Below are 26,953 nucleotides of genomic sequence, written 5' to 3' on the forward strand. Positions count from 1 at the left end.
CCAGGTGGCTTCTGCGCCTAAACTGAGATTAGAACCTGGGTTTCCTCCCTCTTAATTCACTACTGTGGCCAATATACCAACTAGCTCTCTCCTTATTGGCCCTACAGTATCATACTGTACTTTTTGAAATATGTACCTGTTACGGGAAATTGTGAGGAAGTAGGTACTGGCAGGAAGTGAAGGGCAGTATAAACTCAGCTGCAAGCTGAGCCGAATCCTGGGATGAGGACAGATCAGTTCCTCCCTCAAAAGTTTCACACAGCCCTTCTCTCCTCCTCTAAATACAAACCCCATCCCTAAATATACGCGCATATACAATTGCAGGCAGAAATGCACTTTATTTGAATTAGAAAGAGTACAAATCGAGCAGAAGAACATACAAACATTTTTCTTTTCAGTGAAAGCTTACAATCCAACTAAAGGTTTCCAAGTTTCAATATCATAATACCCCATTCCCTCCCCCCAAACCGCCAGGGCCGGCCCTGGAAAAACGATGCACTTTCATGTGGAAATGGGTGCCCTTCTTTCAAACACACGGTGACACCCCTTCCCACTCATCTTTTTTTCTTGCCACCCTCCCGCATTAACTTTTTTCAACAAATACCCTTTTCTTCCATCAGCTTTCGGAACAGGAAGCAAATTGGTCCTCTCAAGATGCTTTGGACATAATAACACAATAGTCCTTTAGAGATTATTCCTCATTTCATAATCAATTAAGGACAAGAGAAGCTATAAAGCAAAACACCTGAACAGCACCACACTGGCTGCTCTTTTTTTAAAGGCTAGGTGTGGTTACCAGTTCTCAAATAACTCCACCCCCCCTCCTCCTGATCACTATTTAGCTTGACAGTGCTTTCCTCTTGTACACCCCACCCTCACAGCCCAGCCACCTGGAAAGCAGCCAGGAAACCCAACCCAATCTTTCCCCAGTCATTTGCCAATGGCTAAGGAAGGCCACCTTGCTTCTTGCTTAAGAAGCCAACTAACTACACCAAGTTATTTCCGTTAAAGCTATCAAAGCCCAATTCTCACATTCTCTTTTGCCACAGGCCATTCTTATTTTTATCTGCAGAAAACAACCTGCACGTAAGTGCACGCGTTGCCATAGTGGTTCGAATAATGGGATTCTAGAAGTGTTAGGACTCATCATAACCAGTGGTTTGGCCGTCGTGCCTCAGGATAACCTGCTTCCTCTGGAAAGTGACGTTTCCCTTTCTCTCTTTTACTCGTACGTGCATATACATCGTGTGAACCTGGTCTTAAAATTAGAACGCAGGTCCTTAACAAAGGCATACCAACATCTGGGCTGGTCACTCATCACACCCTACTCTAACCTCAGAGGAAAACCTTCTCTCATTCACTCCAATGCCTTGCGGATTATTTTAAAAGCAATACAGGCCTTTCCCAACTGAGCAAGAAATCACTGTAACACGGAGGAGAGAAACGATTCAGAGGAATATACAATAATATGGAGAGGAAATGCAGTATTGCACAATCAGACACTGGAACAGTGAGTCCCTTGCAACTTTAGTAAAAAAGAATTGGCACAGTATCTCTTCAGCATTGAAGAAAGCAAAGTACTTCTGATTGGAAGCAAAGATATCCTTAGTGCACTAACATTTGATTATTCCTCTTCATGGATTGGACCAGAAGAGGACTTTTTTTTTTGTCCTAGTGGAAGCAGTGAGAGTGCTGGTGGTTGATTTATGGCTGCTGGTGGTATTGCAATTGATGGTTGCTGGCTATTTTTGGCACATAGAGCCCTTTTAAGAAGCCTCAGATTCACTTCAGTGAGATCAAACGATGGTTGATTGTGCTGCATTCAATCTTAGGCCTTCCCTCCAGACAAAGTCACCTTAGGAAGGCAGGTGCATGTCCTCGCCAAACTTCAGCTTGTGAGCCTGGCACTTGGCTTCAAGAAGGACCTGAAGAAAAAGAAATTCACACTGAACATCAGTATTTGGATTTGGCCACCCATCCTGTGTTTTTCCCTCTTTAGTGAGACTAATGTAGCAGCCTTACGGTTGGTTAAAGCTGAGAGACAGACCTGTGTATTAGTGAGAGTTCTGAATTTAGACAAGGAGGGTTATTATATTTCAATTCTTTTTATTAATCCTTTTTCATACATATTTACTATATGTGTGTATATATGTGTATGTGTATGTATATATATGTGTGTGTGTGCGCGCGCACACACAGAGTAAATGAGTACATAGGTTCTGACAGTGCTGCCTTATCTTTTTAATGAACACGCCTTATTAAATGTTGTTCTACATTGTTTGAATTTAATGTTTTTAATTTGTTTTTATATAAACCAATTTGTTTATTCATTAAGTCTATCCAGACTTTCATTCTCTCTGTGTCTCTGTCTCTCTCTCTCACACACAAACACACACACAAAGGATGAACTTCTGTGATTGAGAGTGAACTAGTTTCCCTACTTGTGGTCTAAGTTATCAAACTAAAAAGCAATCTAAAGGCTTCCCTAATCAAGTGTTTTGCTGATGCACTGGCTGGGGATGATGGGTTTATAGTCTAACATGTCCCGAAACCACAAAACTGGAAGGAAACTGATAAATCAATGCACTATGTGGTTGGGCTATTTGGCAAACTTAGATGAAGACTGTCTGACAAGTTGGGGGCAGGAAGGTCGCCTGCCAAGCATCCATAATATACTGACTAAACCATTGTCTCTCAAAACACTAAGACGGCTTTCCTAATGGTATTCCTCCCTCCTTCCCCAGCATGATGCTCCGGATCCATTGGATAACAACTAGTCTGATGTCCTGGTGTTATAATCCAAACTCTTCTGGAGCACACCAGAGTTTCCCCTAAATCACACTCTGTAATTATTCCCTGTGCTTCCCACTTACGTGCAATAAAATACAACAAACTCTTGTATAACTGACAGTCTTGATGGCCAACGGAATAAGAAAATGTGGCATTTATCTCATCTGATCCTCAGATGGGCAGTTCAATATTCAATTTGGGGAGAAGGAGAAACAGGTGGAGGAGGAGGAGGAGGTGGAGGAGGAGGAGTTACAACTCACTGGGTGATGGATATAGGCTTGGCAGTCATAGCACCAGGCAGAGAGATCTTCAAAGCTAAGCACCAGCGGATGCCCAGATTCCTTATTGTGATCCAGCATATGTTGATTAATGTAGCGTCCACAACAGACCTGAAACGAATAGAATATTTCAGGGGGGCAGGCGTTAAACATTAAAGGCACAGAATGGATGTCATGATCTCTGTCCGGAAACGTTTTATTTCGGGAGATGGGCAGCACATACATTTAATCAATCAATCAAATGATCTTAGCTCATCAATTTCCTTAAATGTTTTCCCCCCCACAAAGCAAATGGAGCATATTACAGAGAAGAAAGTAACGGTGGAGAACAAACTCTGTTGTTGTTTTTTATAATAATTTTTTTTATTTTCAGACAACACACAACATATATAACATAAAAGCCTCTTCAATTACACACAGTGTGTCGATTGGTTACAAAGTCTTTCTGTGTCCTTTCCGTAGTCCTCACTTGAATTTTATCAAAATTCACATATTGACAATCAAAATATCTTTGTATACATTGTTATTATGCTTCCTCCTATTCTAAGTCATTCAATCATTTTAGCATTGATAACATTCTCTAATAGTTTCCAATTCCATGTTTTTCCCCATTATTAGTATCATCAATCTAATATACATGTATACAAATTGGTATAATTATTAAACATCCATTAAACCCAGCTATTATTATATCCTTTCAACATAAGGCATATTACATTTGAAGTAAATTTATATTATAACATTTTATTACATTATCCTGAAATCATCCAATGATATTACATATTTATAATAATACAATACAATACAATACAATAGTAGAGTTGGAAGGGACCTTGGAGGTCTTCTAGTCCAACCCCCTGCCTAGGCAGGAAACCCTATACCGTTTCAGACAAATAGCTATCCAACATCTTCTTAAAGACTTCCAGTGTTGGGGCATTCACAACTTCTGGAGGCAAGCTGTTCCACTGATTAATTGTTCTCACTGTCAGGAAATTCCTCCTCAGTTCTAAATTGCTTCTCTCCTTGATTAGTTTCCACCCATTGCTTCTTGTTCTACCCTCAGGTGCTTTGGAGAATAGTTTGACTCCCTCTTCTTTGTGGCAACCTCTGAGATATTGGAATAATGCTATCATGTCTCCCCTAGTCCTTCTTTCTCTTAAGCTAAACATACCCAGTTCCTGCAACCGTTCTTCATATGTTTTAGTCTCCAGTCCCCTAATCATCTTTGTTGCTCTTCTCTGCACTCTTTCTAGAGTCTCCACATCTTTTTTACATCGTGGCGACCAGAACTGAATGCAGTATTCCAAGTGTGGCCTTACCAAGGCATTATAAAGTGGTATTAACACTTCACGTGATCTTGATTCTATCCCTCTGTTGATGCAGCCTAGAACTGTGTTGGCTTTTTTGGCAGCTGCTGCACACTGCTGGCTCATATTTAAATGGTTGTCCACTAGGACTCCAAGATCCCTTTCACAGTTACTACTACTGAGTATGGTATCACCTATACTGTACCTGTGCATTCCGTTTTTGTTGCCTAAATGTAGAACCTTACTCTTTTCACCATTGAATTTCATTTTATTAGATAGTGCCCAATGTTCAAGTTTGTCAAGATCCTTCTGTATCTTAAGCCTATCTTCTGGAGTGTTGGCTATTCCTGCCAGCTTGGTATCATCTGCAAATTTGATGAGTTCCCCATTTATTCCCTCATCCAAATCATTGATGAAGATGTTGAAGAGTACTGGGCCTAAAACAGAGCCTTGGGGTACTCCACTGCATACTTCCCTCCATGTAGATGCAGTTCCATTGAGAACTACACGTTGAGTGCGGTTCGTCAGCCAGTTACCAATCCATCTGGTGGTGATGCTGTCTAACCCACATTCTTCTACTTTATCTAGTAGTAGGTTATGGTCTACCTTATCAAAAGCCTTACTGAAGTCCAAGTAAACTATATCAACGGCATTCCTCTGGTCCACTAATTTTGTCACATTATCAAAGAATGCAATAAGATTAGTCTGGCATGATCTGTTTTTGACAAATCCATGTTGGCTTTTGGCTATTACTTTGTTTGCTTCTAGGTGTTCGCAAATTCGTTGCTTGATTATTTTTTCCAGAATCTTTCCTGGTATTGAGGTTAGGCTGATAGGTCTGTAGTTTCCTGGATCTAATTTTTTCCCTTTTTTGAAGATGGGAACCACATCAGCTCTTTTCCAGTCCTCTGGTAGTTCCCCGGTGTTCCAGGATCTCTGAAAGATATAATTCAGTGGTTCTGAGATCTCGTCTGCTAGTTCCTTCAGAACTCTGGGGTGTAATCCATCCGGTCCTGGTGATTTGAACTCATCTAGGGTAGACAGGTGCTCACTTACCATTTTCTTCCCTATTTCAATTTGTGTTCCTAATTTTGTGGTGCTGCTTTTGATAGGTTGGACTGTTTTATCCCTTTGTGTAAAGACAGATGCAAAACATGAGTTAAATAGTTCTGCTTTCTCCCTGTTGCTTGTCACCTTCTTGCCACTTTCTCCTAGCAATGGACCAATTGTTTCCTTAACTTTTTTCTTGTTTTTAACATGTTGGAAGAAGCTTTTTTTGTTAATTTTTACTTTTGTGGCAAGCCTTTCTTCATTGTGAGCCTTAGCTTTCCTCACTTCATCTTTACAGGCTCGGGCTATTTGCTGATATTCTGCCTTAGTTATGTCCCCCTCCTTCCACTTTTTATACTTACTTTTTTTGTCTTTCAGTTTGTCAGATAGTTGTTTATGCAGCCATGCTGGTTTCTTTTGGGAGCTGTTGTTTTTCTTCTTCATTGGTATTGTGTTAGACTGGGCTTTTCTAATCTCATTTTTCAAAATTTCCCAAGCTTCTTGAGTTGTTTTCCCCTCGAGGATTCTCATCCATGGAATTTTTCCCAAGCTCTCTCTAAGTTTATTGAAATTAGCTTTCTTAAAGTCCAAGACTCTAGTTTGACTTTGTTCTACTACTTGTGTTTGGATAATGTTGAATTCCAATATTGCATGGTCACTTGCCCCCAGGGTTCCTATGGCTTCAACACCTTCTATCATTTCCTCTCTGTTAGTGAGAATTAAGTCCAGTATGGCTGATCCCCTTGTTTCCTTCTCTACTTTTTGGAAAACAAAGTTGTCTGCTAGGTTTGTTAGGAACCTGTTGGATCTTCCACTTGGTTTATAGACCAAGTGGAATAGATTTATAATCTATTCTGTATAGAATTGTTTCTTTTATAAAAAGGCTTTTCAACATCATCTCCATGATCCTCACAGTTTGTATAAGATTTCATATTGTCAATCTAGTATATATAAATGCTTTGATAAAATTCTCTAATAATTTTCAATTCCATGTTTTTCTCCCCATTATTAGTATCATCAATTTAATATACTTATATACAAATTGATATAATTATTAAAAATCCATTAAGACTAGCTATTATTACATCCTTTCAACACAAAGCATATTAAATTTAAAGTAAAATTATATTATGACATTTTATTACATCATCCTGAAATCATCCAATGATATTACATCTTTATATTCTATTCTATATAAAATTGTTTAATTTTTATAAAAAGGCTTTTCAACATCATCTCCATATCCTCACTTACAGTATTGTATAAAATTTCATATTATCAATCTAGTATATATAAATGCTTTGTTATCATTATTAATCATTTATTTGACTATAGCTATTATTACGTTGTAGATAGCACTCAAAATGTAACTACATTTAACTAAAATTTATTGTGACATTTCATTGCATCATCCTGTATCCTTCCAGAAATAGTGTAATCAAATATCTCTTGCCGTTTGTAAAATCTGTATTCTAAATGTTTTCTTGATAAGTCTTATATGGACTTCTTTTAAGAACTTGTTGTTCGTTGCATGTCTTATAAGAATTTGAAACCCTTTATCTGCTCTTTTTATCAGCTTCACTTTTGTTATCATTAGTGCTTTTGCCGAGATTAGTCTCATTATTTCTGCCAAATTTTCTCTCCTTTGTTCATCTATTTTCTGACATCCGAAATGAAGATCCGGTTCATCAATTTCTCCTTTCCGTATTTCACACTTGTAATTTCCCTCTACTCTCAGTTTGCTGTCAGTGTCAACAATTTTCTTATCACTTTCATATGTCTGTTATTTTTTCAGCTCTGTCCTCAAACTTCATCGCTGTCCCCGTACTTTCTGTATTTTGATCTATAATTTCAAGTCTCTTCAATTCTCTCTGTAATTATTAAAACTTTTTGAATTTCTAAGAAAATTCTTTGCAAAGTTAGTGCCTTTTCTTCTTCACGTTGTACCATTTTCCAGGTTATAAACACTGCCAAAACATCCGAGACTCTTTAGGTCAAACAAATTCAGTGGAGTTTTTCAAATCAAAGCTTTCTCTTTCCTTCAAAGGAACACCTGTATCAACAAAACGTTTTCCACTGAGCCTTTCAGTAAACAAAGTTTATAGCTTTATCAGATTTTGCCAAGCCTCTAGCCACTAGATGGCAGTGTTACCTCTTTTTCATCTGTTTCTGCCTCTCTGTCCCAGAGAGGAAAAGAAAAGTTTAAAAATTATGCTCCGTCCAAGCCTTACAAGAGAAGCTTTTAATCCATGAATACAAAAAATGGAGAAAGTATAGAGGAAGAAGGAAAAAAAAGAGACCAGTCCAGTTTAAAAGTAAGAGGCATTTGTAAAGAGTCCATCCAAGTTAAGGTAAAAAAGATAACACGATCGTCTTAAACCAGAGTTAATTCGCCACTTATTTTCTTCTGTTTTCAATTTTATTTTAAATTCCAATTCTTTTGGGTTTTTCCTTCTCCAATAATAAAAATTTTTCTCACCAATTCAACACACTCCTGTACTGCTTCTGTTTCAGAGCTTGTCCCAAACTCCGGCAGCCATTTTGGTTGCTTCTCTTGTAGCTGGCAAAAAGAGCTTTCTCCTGAATCAATCAGGGGCTTTGCGATACCCCTGAGATCAGCAGGACATGCTCTTCTCTATCACTATTCCTTCAGAACAGTTTAGGTCCAAAAGGACCACCCAGAAACAGAGATATCAACAGCAATCCTGGAGACCCAAGATTCCATGTTGTGTCGTTGCAACATCAAGCCCCGCCCTCAACAAGCAAACTCTGTTGTTGAGTTATTTCATTCACACCAGTCAAATTGGGAGATGATAGAAGCTGGTCAATGAAACACCTAAAATAGCTCCTGGCCAAGAGCACATGGAGGAACATCTCCTTGCCCGCCATAGAGACAATGAGTCTCTGAGCCAGAACTCCAAACTAGCAACTCCAGAAGGAAGTAGTATTGGAGTACAAAGAGTCACCTTATAACATGAGCGATCTGCGCACGGTCAGCTCTTTCTTTCTCTTTTTTAACTCCACAGAGCCCTCTAAGTTGGTGTGAGTTTCTGCCAATTTGGATGGGAAACTAAAGAAAACTGGTATCATGTGCCCTCAGAGACTTAACAATATATAGGGAAAACTAAACATTCCCAGCAAAATAGAGAATGAATTGAACATGCAGCTCCCTTTGATGACATTGTTGCACTACATCAGCAGCAATGTGTACTAGACCCCAATTGGTGGAGGATGACCTCCCTTCACCAAAAAAATTACCCATCCTAAGCGATACACTTCCTTCAAGAATAGGAAGAGTCATTATTGGCTCCAGGCTTATCACTTCTAGCCTCTAACCCCCAAAGCTGTATCTTCAGGACTGGTATCCTTACCTTATAGCACACCAGACAAACCCAGTTCTCCATCTCGCTGCCACATTCTGCACAAGGCTCCCAAACATTCAAGCCCACAGGAGGCACAGGCAGCACTGAGCTGAGGTGGGGGCACCAGGATAAGGGAGTCACAGCGTAAAAGAGCCCCTGGAAAGAGATAGCAGAAGAATCGCTCTATCCTGACATCTAGCCTAGAGCAATGGTGGCTAACCTTTTTCTAAAGGCGTGCCAAAACTGTGTGTGTGCGTGCTATAGCGTGTGCATGCCCCATAATGCATGTGCATGCCCACCCACATGTGCATGTGCGAGCGACCCCGCCACCGCACTTGTGTGAGCGACCCCCGCAGGGAGGAATTTTCACCCTCCCCAGGTTCCAGAGGCTTTCTTGAAGCCTGGGGAGGATGAAAACGGCCTCCCCCGGACCTCAGGGGGGCTGGGGGAGGCCATTTTCACGCTCCCAAGGATTAAGGAAAGCCTCCAGAGCCCGGGTAGGGTGAAAAGCAGGCCAACGGGCCAACTGGAAGTTCGTTCCCAAACTTCCAGTTGGGCCATTGGGCCTGTTTTTCGCCCTCTCTGGGCTCAGGTGGCTTTCCTGAAGCATGGGTAGGGCAAAAACAGCCTCCCCTGGCCCTCCGGAAGGCCGAATATCAGCTGGCCGGCACGCCACACTGAGGGCTGCCAGGGGCTATCGTGCCAGCAAATATGGCTCCTTTGGTACCACAGGTTCACCATCACGGGCCTAGAGGTTGTCCCTTATGAGTCTTGCCTTTTTCTCTTCAAGTTAGACTCCTTCCCTCCCCTGTTCTGAAACTTTTGCTAAACTCAAAAATTCCCTGTTGTGCATCTTCAGCTCCCTGGGCTGTTAAATATTCCCCAGGCACTTCTCCACCCTCCCCTCTTATCTCAGTGGTTTTAATTCAGAAGCTGATTGGGTATGATAAGCGTTTGCAAGTGCTGTTCAAGGTCCACTTCTTCTATTGCCTCTGTCCTGGTCCTCAGGTCAGGCTTTAACTTGATTTAATTCTAGAACTAGCAACACAGATTCCCTGTTCTCTAACTCCTTGAGCATCACAGGAACATTTCTGAAGTCTTTGCTGGTATACATATGGAGTTATAACATATCCATGTAATATCCCTTTCACTCTATATAGACTCCTCCGTCTCTTAGTTGAAAAGCTCCTGTAAATACTCAAGGCTTTTCCAGTGAGACTACAAGCCAATGGTGCCGTTCACTCTTCCTTAGGCCACCAAGATGCTATTGCAGCTCTATCAGACACAACTTTCTCTAGACTCAAGCAATCTAATCCCGATCTCTTCCCAATAATCTCTCCCCTTCCCAATACTCACATTGCCAGCCACGTCATCCCCACACTTCTCATCAAAGGAAGAACAACCCCCTGCTGCTTCATCCAACAGGACAAGCTCAACATTAATTGGGTGGTGATGCTGAAAGTAAAAGGGGAAAAAGAGAGGGGTGATTGAGATGATATGAGGTGATATTTTTCCGAAAGTCCTTGAAATGTAGTTACTTTATAGCTGAGTTGCTGCTTCCATATCTATTGTTCTCACAAACAGGGCCTGTTTTATGGCAGGCAAAGGGGCAATGGGAAGGTCAACCCCTGAAGTTGGCATGGCTGAAGCCATCTTGGAGCTTCAGTGGTGTCACCCTGGAGCTGAGGGATAGGGATAGGGAGGGGGGATTAGAGATAGCTGGGGTTGCGTAGTCAAAATAAAATACTTTCTCTTGGGAACCAAGGATGTTCTCATATCTGACTGGAGGAAAGAGGAGTGATGTCACCAGGCAGCGACTTGATTGGACCATGTGACTGATTACTTGGGTTGAGGGAACTATTTTTTACTTTTAATTAGGTGATAAACCGCGCAACCCTTCAGAGTTGGTTTTCACCAGATCTGTGCCAATATGATATTTTCAATAAAGCTATTCTTTATTCAAAGGGCTTAGTTATCTCTTCCCCGATCTCTTCCCAACGTCAATAGTTGAAATATTTCAATTGGGTTGAGCAGATTTTAACTATCTGAATTCTGAAATGAGTTGCCTTTGTTTAAAGACATCATCTAAATCAGCTTTACTTCCTTTAAATGTGGACTATGACTTCCATTCTCCCAAATAGCATCACCATAAAATGTTGGCTGTTAGGTGGCAATGGGAATTGTAGTCTAACACACAGTGATCCCCACCTTTTCTGGCTCCATGGACCGGCAGCAGAGGTGGCAGCCAGAGGGAGGAGAGTGTTAAGTAAGTAAGCTCCCCGTTAGGAGAGTGAGTGTGCAGAGAAGCGTAATGAGAGTGGTATGGAAGAACATGCACAAACCAGCATACAGAGACACTGAATAGTATAAATAATAGTAGTTTACTACGTGGAAATATAGAGGTATTCAGAGTTCAATTTAAAGTCCAAGTCATACACGGTTCAGTCAGTCAGTTAGCAATGTTCTCAGTTAAGGAATGATCCTTCGAACACAGTCCAGTATCAAATAATCAGTTTAGCACACAACGCAGCTAACAGTAGCAAAAACACAGTAACTCACGATAAGTCCGATCAGCATCTAACAAACAGAGAGCTAACAGTCATTCTGGCTCCCTCTTATGACTGCTTGAGGTAACAGCAACCAATCACATTTTACAGCAGTACTTAAAGAAACAGTACTACCATCCTGGTTTATATATTGCTAACCCAATTGTTAGCTTACATTCCTAACAGAGAGGATGGTTTTGCACGTGCAATCTAGCTCCCGTGCATATGAAACTTTGCGTGCTCGCCCGCCACTTGCAGACCAGAGGTTGGGGATCCTGGCCTAAGGAGCTTACTAACAGGCAGAGATTCTCAAGTGAATGCCACTTAAAATCAGATGTTATTTCTTTTAAAAATAAGAGAACCACTGACATGGAAGTTAGACAAATCGGGAAAAATGGAAACAAGAGCTTCCTATGCAGGGCATGGGGGTGGGGGGGTGGGGTGGAGGAAGAAATCACAGATGCAGAGTAGTTTGGTGTATTCTTCTGAGTCCATTAGGTAAATTCTGAGCTCTTTAGACAAGGAGGAGGGCAAGTGCTAACTCTCTTTCTCTTCAATAGGAAGCAACACAAGAAGATTGGCTCATTCCTAAACCAATTCTCAGCACAATTAGTGGAGAGGCCAAGAAGCCTGAGCTGGAACACATCTGGACTCGATGCAGTCTTTCACGTAGCGATAGCACTTAGTCTTATATGCTACCTCATAGTGCTTTACAGCCCTCTCTAAGCAGCTTAGAGAGTCAGCATATTGCCCCCAACAATCTGGGTCCTCATTTTATCGACCTCAGAAAGATGGAAGGCTGAGTCGACGATGAGCCGGTGGGGATTGAACTCCTGGCAGCCGGCAGAATTAGCCTGCAAGATTGCATTCTAATCACTGCGCCAGCATGACACAAGCCCCCAATTGCTTCGCAACAGCCGTAGTAGCTTCGCGTGAAATACAAACTGATGTGAAAAGTATTCCCTAAAAGAGAAAAACAGCTTGGAACACCCATGCTCTGTAAGGAGAAAAACTGTGATACTCACTTTTTTGTCAGGAGCCATCGCTTCATCAGAGAAGCCCTCTGCCGATACACCTTCCCTTGGTGCATCCTCTGCCAGATCCACTTTCTTAGGGGATCTACCGACGTTTGGCTGAGCTTCCTCATCCACTGGACTGGAATCAGGAGAGAGAGAACTCGAAGCCGTTTCGGCCTCTTCCATGAGATTGTCTTCTAGCTGGAGGGAGCCCAAGCCCACCACGGCATCATCTATCGCTTCGGCTACGGGCTGAGCTACAGGGCTTTGGAGTACCTTCGGAGGGGCTTGTTCAGGAACCACGTTTGAAACGGGAGTTCCCTTCCCAGACCGAGTCCTGGGCTTCTCCCACAGAGTGGCAGGCACTGGGGAGGAGGAAAAATAAGAGCCGCCTTTCAGGTGCTTAGTTAAAATGATGGGAATGGTGGGAATGGGAATCCATGGAGTTACTACATGGGCAGGCACTCAATACAACTCCGACCTCCCTTTAGTTGTGCATTTATTCCCCTGTGTCTTCCCCGACTTCATCTTATTCCCCTTGTCTAAATTCTTCCATCGGGTCTCTCCTGCTCCCTTCCCGGCCCTTCTTTGCCCCGTTTTGCTACAGGGCAGTGTCAGTGCTTTGTAAGAAAAAGCCTTTTGCGACATCAGCAGGAATTCAACCAATCTCTATCCTTCTTTTCCTACACTGTCTAGTTGCTAGGCAACCTCAAACATCAAGTTGAAAGGCCTTGATGCTGCTATATGGCTATGAAGATCAAATGTCTTTTAATGCAGGGTCCCCAACTCTGAACGGTGGACCGGTACTGGTTTGTTAGGAACGGGGGCCCATGGCTGAGGTGAGCAGCGGGCAGGCAAGCAAACTTCATCTGTATTTGCAGCCATTTCTCAGCTTCCCTATGAAGATTAACTTTTGTAGCCTCTTGTCCTCGGAGGATTTGTTCTTTTTGCCTTCTCTCTGAACACCATTTATGGGATCTTCACCTTGATGAGCCTTCAAAGGAGGAAGGCTGGCTTCCAGTCCTTTTACCTTCCGCAAGCCCGCAGGGGTAAAAAGCAAGCTCTTCTGATAAGACGACAAATGCCTTGCAAGTCGTACAACGCCACCACCTTCTTTTTGGCAGACTCTGGGTTTCTTCTTTCCCCTGCTAAATAGCCTCCAAAACTTCCCTCTTCTGATTTGCTCTGTCCCCTATCTAAAGAACATCTTTTGAGAATAAGCTCTCAGCTAAGAAATTACTCCATCCACTAGCTGGTCACCTGATCGGGAAGTCTGCTATAGCTGTAAGCTTCCATACCTCTTATTTAGACTGTGCGGAAAACAAGGAAGCACACAACATCTCAGCTAGAAAATTACACAAACCCCACAGTCGGCCTGCTCTGTAATTCACAGGCTCCCTTGCAAAACTCCATTGCTCTTGTTGCCTCCCTGTGGCTCATTCTGCACAAGACTGTGGCACATTCCCATCTTACAAGTGTCCGTTCTGACCCAGGCTTCCTTAAAAAGCATGGAGCAGAGTCTTGGTCCCGGCAAAACCCCTTTTATTTACACGACTGTGAATTTCTTTCATTCACAGTCAGCAAGGCTTGGCCAAGAGTCTTTCAGGGGAATGTTTATCTACATGAACCTTATCTTGCTTGGAGAGCTGCCAGATAAACTAGCTTCCAAACACAGGGCAAGGCAACACTCGGTACAGAGTCTCTTAGAGTCACAAACAGAACTTTCCACTCTTGAAACGACCAAATGAATGAATAGTTTCCTGCAAAAGGCCACTCCCCGTTCGTTCCTCTTTTGTTTCCTATGGGAGGGGCCAATCACCTCCAAGATGTGGCTTGACTCCCAAGTTGAGCCTGCTTTCTTAGTTGTTCTTGTCTTCTGACAGCTCTGCGCATGCGCACACTGGGAACAGGCTCCAGCTCTTCCTCAGCCTCATTGCTGTCTAGCTCCCGCTCTGTCTCCAACACAGAGCCCCCATCTGAGCTTTCCTCAGCCCCCAGAACTCGCCCACGTTCCTTCCCAACCTCCTCCCTGTCTAACTCTGCCGCCAGCTCTGCTGGCCGCAGGTGGGCCACAACAGTGCCCCCAATGCATGATTCAATAGTATTAGCCTCTTATGGAATAGCAGTGGGGGCAAACTGTGAGGAATACTGACACCACAACTTCACAGCAAGAGGTAAATGACAGGTTTTGTTTTGGTGTACAGTCACGAGGGCCGTAGCCGTTGTCATGAAGTGCATCAGCCCAGACAGAACAGAGATACTTTAGATAAAAAGAGAATTATTCACCTTCCAGTCGGAGGCTTGCCCAATATTTGCGGTGCACAGCAGCGACACGGGCCAAGGACTGCAGGGCACTCAGATGGGGAGGCTTTAGGCGTCCGAGTGGGGGTGGGGGATCCCCCAGGAGGCTGCGCGTGCACATGGTCATGGACTCTGAGATAGAGTCTAGGTTGTAGCCACCCTGAAGGGGAGAAAAATACAATTACTCTGATGTCCAAGTCATTGGTACCAGCCTACATGCAGGAACAGAGCTGCTACTGTAAACATTCTTCATTGCAATCTCAAATAGAAACAGCAAGCTTCTCAAGTCTATGCTTCCAGACATCAAAAGTGACTCAGCCTCTCCATGGCACATAAGCTACCAATCACAGTTGGGGCCTTTGATGTAACACCAAGTCTTGTCTATTGGCGAAGGATGGAAGATTTTGGAAGAGAGGGAATGAGGAAAAGAAGAAGGAAGAACGGCAATTAACATAGGGCTTGAGCACTCACAATTCACAGGCAGGTAATCCTGGCTCAACCTCCCCTTCTCCAGCAATTGCTCAAGTTACAAGAGCACTGAGCGAAGGGGACTTACAACAGATCCTCATAACTAACGATGGAAACTGGGACCACCAGAACTACCATCGTAAGCTGCTGCAGTCATGTGATGTCACCTCTTCTGGCTGCATCCCTTAGCCATGGAGGATCCTTGTCCCAACTGCTGATGGTAAATGAGGATCGCCTATACTATACATATTACTGTCAGTTGGGTGACCTCTGTTGACACATTGACAACTCTCTTTTTTTAATGATTATTTTATTTTAATATAAACAATTCCATTTTCCATTCAACAATGTGTCACCTGGGCACAAATATTTTGTGCCAACAATTAAAATTTACAATCATATTCATTGTTTAATCTATTCTTAGCTTAATTTCCAATACTTTAAATTTCTAACACTGTAACAATCCTCATCCTGATGTATTTCACTCTATTAATTATATGAACTATTAATACATTTTCCATATTTTACACAACTTCTTCTACTATTGATTCTTATGTCTATTCTCTAACCTTCGGTAAAATGATTCCCAGATTGTATAATAATCAGTTTGTTCTTTCTCATGGTTAGCCAGGGTCAATCTACTCATTTCTGCGCATTCTAGGATTTTCCTAATCACATTCTCCTCTGCAAAGATCTCTTCCACTTTTCCAATTTTGGGCAAATACAATCCGAGCTGCTGATTATCCATAACGTGGATAATCAAATGTATATTTTCTTTACTATAATTTTCTGGTAAAATCCCCAACAAAAATATTTCAGGTTTTAAGTCAATATGTTGTTGTATCATCTTTTCCGGCCACGTATGAGAATATGTTGTGGGCCTTCTCATAAAAAAGTGTTTCACCAGAGTTGGCAACTGTACTGGCTATTATGGCTAGACTCTACGTTCCAATTTAACAGATGACAAGCTTGCAGGGATGCTGCTTGGTGGTAGCTTTCTGCAGCTTTCCAGGATGTTCTCTCTCTCTTTAGTTAATCTTTGTTATCTCAGCAGGTCCCCTCTTTCCAAATCAAGCACAGTATGACAGTCACTGTGCTTTTTCCTTGATCAGAAACCTTCTGGAGCCTACATGGAGCCCAAAAGCATTCTTGCAAGCAATGCTGATGGGAGAACCTGGTGCTTTATAGCTTGCTGGCTTCTGCTTCATTTAAAATGAGAGCAAATAAAAAAGTTAATATCGGGGCTGGGTGACAGCATTAGGGTTGGCAGCTTATCTGAGGGACCATCTCTTGCCGGTCACATCTGTCACTGGGTTTATTTTGGTTGGCTAGCTGTGTTGAAGATTTACTGCGCAGGTCACCGTTCTTATCTGACAATGATTTACTGCGCATGCACTTTCACATTATTCCTCCTCAACTTTCTCTTCTGATCTTCTGTTCGCCTGCCAAGGAGGCAGGCACATAGCTCTTGCCACGATGTAATTAATTCAGTTAGCAAGTTTGTATTTTTACTTTCTTTTAAATTAAAAATGTTTTTATTAAATCTTGCTTCGGGTTTATTTTTGCTTATTCAGAAGTATACTGCCAGGAAAGGCCACGATCCATCTATTAATTACAAAGGTTTAAATTATATTCCTTAACAACATCTACCTAATCCATCCGAGCAGTGAGGCAGAGAATACTATGGGTGCCATCCCTGAGAGAGTTACACCTGGTAGGACCCAGAAGAGCCTTCTCCATGGTGGCTCCCTCTCTCTGGAACATCATTCCCCCAGAGATTAGAACGGCCCCCACTCTAGTACTCTTCCGGTAGGCGCTGAAGACCTGATTCTGCCAATGGGTCTGGGAAACCCAAAGCGGGATGGAGCCCATTAAATAGCTTGTGTGATCTGCTGTTGCCTGGGTGGTGGTGGTGGTGGTGGTGGTGTGATTTTATTATGATTTTATTATATTATACTATATTAATTTATTTGATTCTTTTCATTCTTCTTATTGTTTTAAATGTGCTTTTATATTCTGTAAGCCACTTTGAGTCGGCATGGGTGAATAGGCAGCAATATAAATTCAATAAATAAATAAAATAAAGTTCAGCACATTTCTCCTCTTCCTTGCAACAAAATTGTTTTCAAATGCTGCATTTGAACTTTCCTCCTAAAAATCAGAATGTCTGTCCCTCTGCAACTATGGCAATTATAGTTTCTGTAGTCTTTTTCTTGCTTTGAAATGGAGAACAAAAACAACAAGAAAGTGGAGAAGAATAGAGGTAGTCCTTGATTTACAGCGGTTCATTTAGTGACCATTCAAAGTTACAACGGCACTGGAAAAACTAACTTACAACCATTGTTCACATGATCATTGCAGCATCCCCATGGTCACATGATCAAAACTCAGATGCTTGGCAACTGGTTCATATTCATGACGGTTGCCCTGTCTTGGGGTCATGTGATCAGATTTTGCGACCTTCTGACACACAAAGTCAATGGGGAATCCCGATTCATTTAACAGCCGTGTTATTAACTTAAGACCTGCAACGATTCACTTAACAAAGGTGGCAAGAAAGGTCGTAAAATGAGACAAAACTCACTTAACAAACGCTTCACTTAGCAACATGTTTTGGGCTCAAATGTGGTCGTAACTCGAGGACTACCTGCACTTACTTTTCCCCCTGAAACTCCAGGCCCAACTTCCTCATGATTTCTCACTCTATGTACTTACCCATACTTCAAAGTAGCTCTCCGAGCTCTGCCAGATAATAAAGACAAGACTTCTGACCTACCTCTAGGACAACGGCTACTTTCCCTTCTGCCAAACCCAAGAGGAGGTGGGTCATATGGGCGTAGCATTCTGGGGTCACGAGACACCCCCCCAATGGGTCCCCTCGAGCAGCATCAAAACCTGCCGACACCAGGACCAGCTCCGGGTTGAACTAGAAAAAAAACACACAGGGTGACTGAACCTTTCGCTTTTCCTGCTAACTCATCCCCTTGTCCGGCCAGCCCTTTGTACCTCTGGAGGCCAGGTGCAAGCAGCTTGGTTCTCTTCGGATACTGTGACTAGACAATCCCAGAATCCTCAAACATAAGCCAGGATGGGTTCGGTTCTTGAAAACTGTAACCCAACCTACCTAGTGGCTACCCAGTTATCTTAACCAAATGGAAAATGCCTACAACCTCTAGATCAGGAGCAAGGAATCTCAATGTCTGCATGTCCCTGCAAAAGACCGTTTGGGCTCTGTAGAAAGTTTTAATTGCTGCTTTTATTGTACACCACCTAAAGTTACTTGTGTGAGATGGATGAGCATATACATTTGATTAAATAAATAAATAGCACTCAGTAACTACCTCCTCCCTCGTTGTTTTCTCTCTCTTTTAATAAATATTTAATCATAGTTAATATATGGCATCTAATAATTGCAATCATGGCACAATTCGAGCCACTCCTGAATTTCCCACGATGAATATTCAGTGCCTACCTCATAGCTAACAGGCATGATAATCTGATGGAAGGCAGCCAGATACTCAGAGTCTCCCATTCGGGAACAGTTCCAAGGCACATTAAGGGTGAAGCCTTCCCCAGGTCCCACACCCACTCGGTCATAATCTGCATCCTCAGAAGTGGGGAAGAAAGTGCCATTGTTGTACCGATGGAGGGAGATGTACAAAACACTAGAAGGGAAGGGAAAGGTGATCAGAAAAGAAGGTGCGGAGTGGAGGCAAAGGCCTTGCTCCCCCTGATCAAGATGTTGAGAACTGCAGGTCACAATTACATACTTTGGCTACTCAAGACTTGCTGGTTCTATTCTCCCTTCTTTCCCTTTCTCTCCCATTAAAACCTTGAGCAATTCATAGAACAATGGCTTCAAGGAGTTGGAGGACAATGTCTGCCTTGTCTCATTTTACTTTATCATATTATCGTGTCTGTCTCTCTATATCTATCTATGTCTGTCTGTCTGTCTGTCTGTCTGTCTGTCTGTCTATCTATCATCTATCTATCTATCTATCTATCTATCTATCATCTATCTATCTATCATCTATCTATCATCTATCTATCTATCATCTATCATCTATCTATCTATCTATCTATCTATCTATCTATCTATCTATCTATCTATCTATCTATCTATCTATCTATCTATCAATCATCTATCATCTATCTAAATACCTCCCTACCTACATCCATCCATCCATCTACCCACCCACCCACTCACACCACACACACACACCTACCTATCTACCTATCTTAAGGAGAAGAACAACTCTTGAATATTTGCTACCTGTGATCACAACAAAGCAGCTGACATCTGATGTTATTTTAAATAACACTAATCTTTTTGTTCCAGCAGCTGGTTATTCCAGATCCTTAGTCAGAGAGCTGCCATTTTTGATGGTCTCCTAGACACTGCAGTGGCAACCAGGGAGGGAAGGAAGAAGAAAGATAAGTCCTAGAAGGGCCCAGCTACTCTCTGCTACCAATGAAAGAAGAGGTTTAACTATTTTGGATTGTACATATGGCAGGGAGAAACAATATGGGACAGTTTGGGAATTAAATTAAATCGTTCTAACACAGCACTGACTGATCTCCAGATGATACACTACTTCTCTTGCTAAGTATGTCTTGTGAACCCAATCCCAGTCCAGATTTTTATGTTCACAGGAGAATTGAACGTACAGCATTTCCATACACTCCCAGGAGTTTCCCCCCCCAAAGTTATCTTTATGTTAACTGCCAAAGTTAAAAGCCAGAAGAGCAGAATATCCCTTTTATTTGATAACAGGCCACTAGAAACCCTTGTCAATTTTTTGCAATTTAACCCTCTATTCCTGTTTGGAGACATACCATCATAGTATGGCTATATTTCTGGAATTTTATAAGGAAGAATGGAGGCTTTTTCAGCAAAACAATTCTACATATTTTTAAAACGCTTTTCAGTCTGAGCATGCATCAAAATTAATGCAAGCACCACAAGCGTGTTTAATTTTACCCTTTGTTTTAGTTTGAGCACGGGAGAAAATTGGTTTCAGGGTCCCATTTCCCTTCCCTGTTTTAATATACTTGTATTATTTCATGTCACAAACAAAGGAAACATTTTGATTATGAAACGGGTGAGCGGGAAGGAGTATTACTGCAGAATATTTTAAGATGTCCCCCTCTGGTAAAAACTGATCCTTAACAGTGACCTCTAGCTGGGCAAAGGGAAAAGAACCCTGATTCCCTATTCTATATAGGATATAACATCACTATTTCCTCAAATGGGGGGGAAATGATAGACAGCACCTGGGATCATCTTCAAATATGTGCTGTGTTCCATTGCCATGGTGAACATCCCAGTCTAGTATCATAACCCTGAGAAATAAAACCAAAATTAGATCAGTAAATCAAACTCCCCGGTTCAGTTCAGTTAAAATATATGTTAACTGTTATGGAGCTCTCAGAATTACAATCCCCACTCCCAGGAGACCTCTTGGGGAGGAAAATTAAAGGACTGAATCTGCTTTAATTAGTCAAAAAACCCCATCATGTTCTTATTGAGTATATTCACCTCAACCGCCTCTGGGCCAAGCGCTGAGCATAGCGTGCTGCCAAAGCCACTGAATTGAAGAAGCAGAAGCCACAGGCGGTATCTGATTCCGCATGGTGTCCAGGCGGGCGGACAATGGCCACAGCATTATGAGTCTATGGACCCAGAAAAAGAAACAATAGGGGATTAGTACTGTATTGAAAATTCAGGAGAGCAACGGGACCTGTGCAGAGAATTTCTGCCAGGCTAAAAAGGGATCTATAGAACATGCCCCTTGCTAGAGGTAGGCCTGTCCAAAGGTCCTAGGAAAGCAACTGGATAAAAGGATATCATCCGCAGCAGACTGGTTGAATTAATTGCTGCTCTCTCCCCTGGCATTTACCTTCCCAGACAGCACAGCCTCTACTGCACTGAATGCGGACCCAGCCGCCAGCCGGGCACACTCATAGGAGCTGGCACAGATGTAGACAGAATTGTACTGGTCACCCTGGCGATGCAGGTCACGAGGTTTCATGGTGGCTGTGGACTTCAATGTCTCCACATAAGCCAGGCTGCAGAGAGGAGGAGGAGAAGAGGCAATGAAGCAGCAGGTTAAACTGGTTGGGCTTCAACCTCTTAACATTCTGTTAGCAGGTCTAGTTCTGGAGCTAAAGCCCAACGCCTCTAGAGGGCATCCGGTTGGAGAACACTGCAATGTCCTTCTTTATATTTAAAAGAAGAAAAAGAAGAAGGCGAAGCTTCGGGCGTCACTGATGGGCCCCACTCCCAACCCCGCTTTGTGAGACCTCCCACTCCTCTTCCTTGTTGAAAAAGCAGTTGGAATGGAACTCATCAGAACCTGTGGCACATTTGTAGCTCTTCTTCAGAGGCAAGACGGGCTGGGAGGCGGCAGCACCTTTCGGTCAGATGCAGCTCCCTGTGGCGCTGGAAGATCCTGGATACTCTCTGAGGCAACTCTGGATGTTGGCTACAAAAGAAAGATAAGAAACTCAGAATGACAGAGAGTCACGATTCCTAAGGAACATTTTTATATGGGGGAAATCCTCTGCCTTTCCAACGACTTTAAGGACAGAGTCACACTAGGTTTCAAATCTGCTTGGAGGCAATGTGGCTGAATCATTTGATAATATCATTTGATATTCTGGGGTTTGGGTGACTATCTTAGAAAAGTGCAGCCCTTAAAGTCTGCGTTTCCAAAAGTAGTTAGATGTTCCCTTGAAAGAAACTCAAGTGAGAAGCAGAGTTATAACTATGGTGACTTAGTGGGGAACTGGTGCCCTGTGTGTGTTTAAAAACATTCTCTTTACCAGCTGGTTGGTTCATGGGTTATATTTTATTCTACTACACCAGCTGAAGCCAAACCACATGTATGAATTAGGGGTTGCCACAAAGAAGAGGGAGTCAAACTATTCTCCAAGGCACCTGAGGGCAGAACAAGAAGCAATGGGTGGAAACTAATCAAGGAGAGAAGCAAATTAGAACTGAGGAGAAATTTCCTGACAGAACAATTAATCAGTGGAACAGCTTGCCTCCAGAAGTTGTGAATGCCCCAACACTGGAAGTCTTTAAGAAGATGTTGGATAGCCATTTGTCTGAAACGGTATAGGGTTTCCTGCCTAGGCAGGGGGTTGGACTAGAAGACCTCCAAGGTCCCTTCCAACTCTGCTATTGTGTTGTATTGTATTACATAGAGAGAGAGAGGATGGAGACATTCAATTCAGCAAACCTAGAAAATGTCTGAAATTCTTACCTGTCCCACATATTGTAATGCTTCATCATTTTCTCATCATAGACTAGCCCAGTGCGAGAAGGGAGCTGAGGCTGTATCAGTTCAGCCACTGACCCGGAGAGGGGATCGGCTACAGAGAGAGGGCTGGCTGGTGGCCAAGCTACGCTGAGCTTGCCATCCTCCTGGGGCACATCAGCACCTGAATTGTGTGGAAGAGGCAGGGAAAGATTCTGTGAGTGTCCTCAGCAGGCCCGATTGTCTGACAGTCAATCAGAGTGGAAAGGAATTGAGAGTAAAGATGCCCCCCCCACACCAGTTGCTTTTGAGGAATGGGGAAAAAAGAGAGCTATGTTCACTCACTGATCCTCCGTAGGTTCTTCCAATACTTGCTGTGAATTGCAATGGTCTGAGACACTGAACTGAGAGCACTGACGGGAGGAAAAGAAGATCCTTTAATCAGACTTCTGCTCGGAGGAGAGGGTTGGATTTGAGCCATCACACTGATTCTAAAAGCACCCGGCAGCAGAGAGCTGTGGTTCAATATCATTCTTACCTGCTACATGGGAGGAAAGGTGATTCCATCCGCGGACAGGGATCTCCTAGAAGAGTCTTAAGGACCATGCAGGTTCCCTCGGCCAAAGACTGGAGATTATACCCACCCTGTGATAGTGAAAGGAGAGGAGCTAGGTGGCTTCCTTAAGAGACAGCCCAACCCTGTTCCCCAGCCCAAAAGTGGAAAGTCACCCACCTCCAGAGATAAAACCAGCTTGCCTCCAGCCAGTGACTTTAACAGGTGTGTCAAGTGAGCAAAGCATGCTGGAGTGGCAGCCATCTCCCCCTAGAACGAGCAAAGATTGATTTCACTCTCCTGACTCACTCTTGGCAAAAAGGGAGCAAGGCATGAATTAGGGAGGGGATACATTAAATTAAATGGGGGGTGAAACCCCACAAGGCATTATCAGACAGATTAGTTCTATTGCAGCAGACTCCCGGAAACATCTCTAAGGCTGTGACAAGAGAAATGGGAATGTAAAAGTCCTTGTTCCTCAAGGTTGGTGGAGCTGTTTCTGTATTGCCTAATTGAAGCTCTAGGGCTATAGAAAAAGATCTTAGGTCTGTCCTTGCCACCAGCAGCCCCACAATTCAAAGTCCTCTTTCTAAGTCAGGTAAGTCCAGCCCTCGTTCTCAGTAAACCACCTGTGGCTTCAGGGATAGTCTATGGTGGGCAGCCAGCTTAATCATCTACTTCATTCAAATAATTCATCAAGGCTACCATGAGGTACCATACCATTCATAAAGTTAAAGGCATGATTAGTCATACAACCTTGTTTTACTCCTCTTACAACAACCTGGAGGTCTTACAACAGGGGTGTCCAAACTTGGGAACTTTAAGACTTGTGGACTTCAACTCCCAGAATTCCCCAGCCAGCTGGCTGGGGAATTCTGGGAGTTGAAGTCCACAAGTCTTAAAGTTCCCAAGTTTGGACACCCCTGTCATACAAGCAGGACAGGGGATTAAACATTGTCCAACCTCCCTCCTTCCAAAAATATTAGCTACTAATCATTCTTTTTGGTGCAGAATTGGTCAAGCATGTTTATCAAGAAGACAGTTAAGTGAGTTTTGTCCTATTTTACGACCTTTCTTGCCACGTTTGTTAAGTGAATCACTGCAGTTGTTAAGATAGTAAGAGGGTTGTTAAGTGAACCTGGCTTTCCCATTGACTTTGCTTGTCAGGAGGTCACAAAAGGGGAACACATGACCCTGGGACACGGCAACTGTCGTAATATGAGTCAGTTGCCAAACATCTGCATTTTGAACATGTGACCATCGGGATGTTGCAACGGTCATGTTACTTTTTCAGTGTTGTAATTTCAAACGGTCACTAAATGAGTTGGTGTAAGTCAGGGAAACAAACTCTGCACCAAGTGGAAGATCCAACAGGTTCCAAACGAACCTAGCAGACAACTTTGTTTCCCAAAAATTAGAGAAGGGAACAAGGGGATCAGCCATATTGGACTTAATTCTCACTAACAGAGAGGAAATGATAGAAGGTGTTGAAGCCATAGGAACCCTGGGGGCAAGTGATCATGCAATATTGGAATTCAACATTATGCAAACACAAGTAGTAGAACAAAGTCAAACTAGAGTCTTGGACTTTAAGAGAGCTGATTTCAATAAACTTAGAGAGAGCTTGGGAAGAATTCCATGGATGAGAATCCTCAAGGGGAAAACAACTCAAGAAGCTTAGGAAATTTTGAAAAATGAGATTACAAAAGCCCAGTCTAGCACAATACCAATGAAGAAGAAAAATAACAGCTCCCAAAAGAAACCAGCATGGCTGCATAAAGAACTATCTGACAAACTGAAAGACAAAAAAGATAAGTATAAAAAGTGGAAAGAGGGGGACATAACTAAGGCAGAATATCAGCAAATAGCCCGAGCCTGTAAAGATGAAGTGAGGAAAGCTAAGGCTCACAATGTAGAAAGGCTTGCCACAAAAGTAAAAAATAACAAACAAAGTTTCTTCCAACATGTTAAAAACAAGAAAAAGGTTAAGGAAACAATTGGTCCATTGCTAGGAGAAAGTGGCAAGAAGGTGACAAGCAACAGGGAGAAAGCAGAACTATTTAACTCATGTTTTGCATCTGTCTTTATACAAAGGGATAAAACAGTCCAACCTATTAAAAGCAGCATCACAAAAATCAGATTAGGAACACAAGTTGAAATAGGGAAGAAAATGGTAAGTGAGCAGCTGTCTACCCTAGACGAGTTCAAATCACCAGGACCGGATGGATTACACCCCAGGGTTCTGAAGGAACTGGCAGACGAGATCTCAGAACCACTGAACTACATCTTTCAGAGATCGTGGAGCACCAGGGAACTGCCAGAGGACTGGAAAAGAGCTGATTGTAATATCTAAAAATAGCTGAGAAATGCTCTGCAGGGAGCAAAAAAAAAAAAGGCAACTTACCTTAGGGTCACCAATTACAGCATCAAAACCCGCAGCAACCAGGATCATCTGGGGTTGGAACTGCAAACAAAGCACAGTAGAGCCAGAATAAATTATCCAATTGGGAAGCCAAGGGAACAAATGCCAGGAAATTCCCAGAGTTTAAGAACAAGACTGGGGGAGTAGCTCTATGCCAAGGATTGTTTGTTTTGTGATACTTTTATATAGAACAATGTTAGCTGGGATGCTACTTTATTTTTGTATTATGACATGACAGCGTATGAAGCTGCTTCAGGAGACTGCAGGGGACAGGGGAAAAGGAGAGAGAGTAGGGGAAAATGCTGACTTCACCCAATTTCTGCTCCATGAAGCAAGAAGAAAATTTGGCAAAGGATTTGGGCAGACCACACAACTCAAATGGAGGACAATGACATCCCCAAATTTATACAGGCCGTAAATGAGCTGTCAGCCAGAAGAACAGAATCGCACACACACAAAAAGAGATTTTAAATGGAAGTTGCATGGGCATCTGTCAAAGATTCTCTGATGGATCCTGCACTGAGCGGAAGGCTGGACTAGATGACCTCTAGATACATTCCAACTCTAGGATTCTACAAATTTCCCATAAACCCTTCCCAATTCTGCACAATCTCACTTGTGTTTCAATTAAAGCAGAAGATTAAGCATTTTTAAAATTAAGTTTCTACACCACCCATTTCATCTAAGTGACCCTGGATGGCTTTAATACAACCCACTGTTTTAGATAGTTTGTTTCTATAACAAGAGAAAGAGGAAGGCATGAAGATCAAGGCCAGCTGTTGAATATCATACTAACAATATTAAATAGCATGTCATCCATAAGAAATGCTTCCATCTGCATTTCCTATTGTATGAGCCTGGATTACAACAAGCTGTTTGTGATCCTGGACTACTTTTTTGGACAATTATAACTATACAAATAAAAATAAATAAACCAGTTACAACATGTATTTCATTATGCAGGCAAATGCAAATGGGATATGTAGTGTTAAGATATAGTGCCTTAGCTGTTTTGTAAGTATTAGCCGTGTTCTTAATAGTTTTTATAACAAAATTAGCCTATTTTTAAACTTTTTTTTATTTCCTATAGGTTTTCCAAATTTTTCACCTTTTCTCTTTGCACATAATTGTAATAGGCTAATGAGAGACATTGTACTGTTATTGCATTCAATCTTAATAGATGAATACATGATATTTCTTTCAAGGTTAAAAATAATAAATCAATCAATAAATAAATCAACCAACCAAGAAATAGACTGGATTGTCCATACTTTCAAAATGCTGTATGCCCCATTGCTTACCTCTAAGGCCACCGGTAGTAAGACATGTAAAAAGGCAGAGAGGTAGTCAGCATCCCTCATTCCTGTCTAAAACGATAGAAACAAACATCAAAGGAGTTTAAAGCAAATCCCCAAGGAATATCTTTATATGCACACATACAGCATGGTCATTCTAGCTAAGATAGCAGCTACTGTTGATGTATCATAGGAATAGTAAGGAAGGTCATAAACTTTGATGGATCTGATATTACGTACGCTAAAAGAAATCAGGCCTAAAACGTCTGCTTGTTTGTTTTGATGTGTGAATCGATCTTAAGA

General features: G+C 42.3%; 1 protein-coding gene across 6 annotated transcripts in view; it reads right to left on the minus strand.

Moving 5' to 3' along the window:
• Positions 1–325: 325 nt before the first annotated feature.
• Positions 326–26,953, minus strand: part of HDAC6 (histone deacetylase 6) — a 45,434-nt gene continuing 18,806 nt past the window's right edge. For all 6 annotated transcript variants that reach the window (XM_081971761.1, XM_081971763.1, XM_081971765.1 and 3 more), the window contains 18 exons: positions 26,657–26,722; positions 25,338–25,397; positions 23,114–23,203; positions 22,919–23,025; positions 22,726–22,793; positions 22,387–22,564; positions 21,475–21,603; positions 21,019–21,187; positions 20,658–20,791; positions 20,393–20,461; positions 18,591–18,783; positions 17,895–18,044; positions 14,636–14,810; positions 12,359–12,714; positions 10,144–10,242; positions 8,797–8,943; positions 3,051–3,179; positions 326–1,925 (listed from right to left, as the gene is read on the minus strand). In XM_081971761.1, coding sequence (XP_081827887.1) covers positions 1,857–1,925; positions 3,051–3,179; positions 8,797–8,943; positions 10,144–10,242; positions 12,359–12,714; positions 14,636–14,810; positions 17,895–18,044; positions 18,591–18,783; positions 20,393–20,461; positions 20,658–20,791; positions 21,019–21,187; positions 21,475–21,603; positions 22,387–22,564; positions 22,726–22,793; positions 22,919–23,025; positions 23,114–23,203; positions 25,338–25,397; positions 26,657–26,722 — 2,388 coding nt within the window. In that variant the 3' untranslated portion in view covers positions 326–1,856. The remainder of the gene's footprint in view (positions 1,926–3,050; positions 3,180–8,796; positions 8,944–10,143; positions 10,243–12,358; positions 12,715–14,635; positions 14,811–17,894; positions 18,045–18,590; positions 18,784–20,392; positions 20,462–20,657; positions 20,792–21,018; positions 21,188–21,474; positions 21,604–22,386; positions 22,565–22,725; positions 22,794–22,918; positions 23,026–23,113; positions 23,204–25,337; positions 25,398–26,656; positions 26,723–26,953) is intronic.

This window comes from Natrix helvetica (genome assembly GCF_964273705.1).
Source record: "Natrix helvetica genome assembly, chromosome: 1".
NCBI lineage: Eukaryota > Metazoa > Chordata > Lepidosauria > Squamata > Natricidae > Natrix > Natrix helvetica.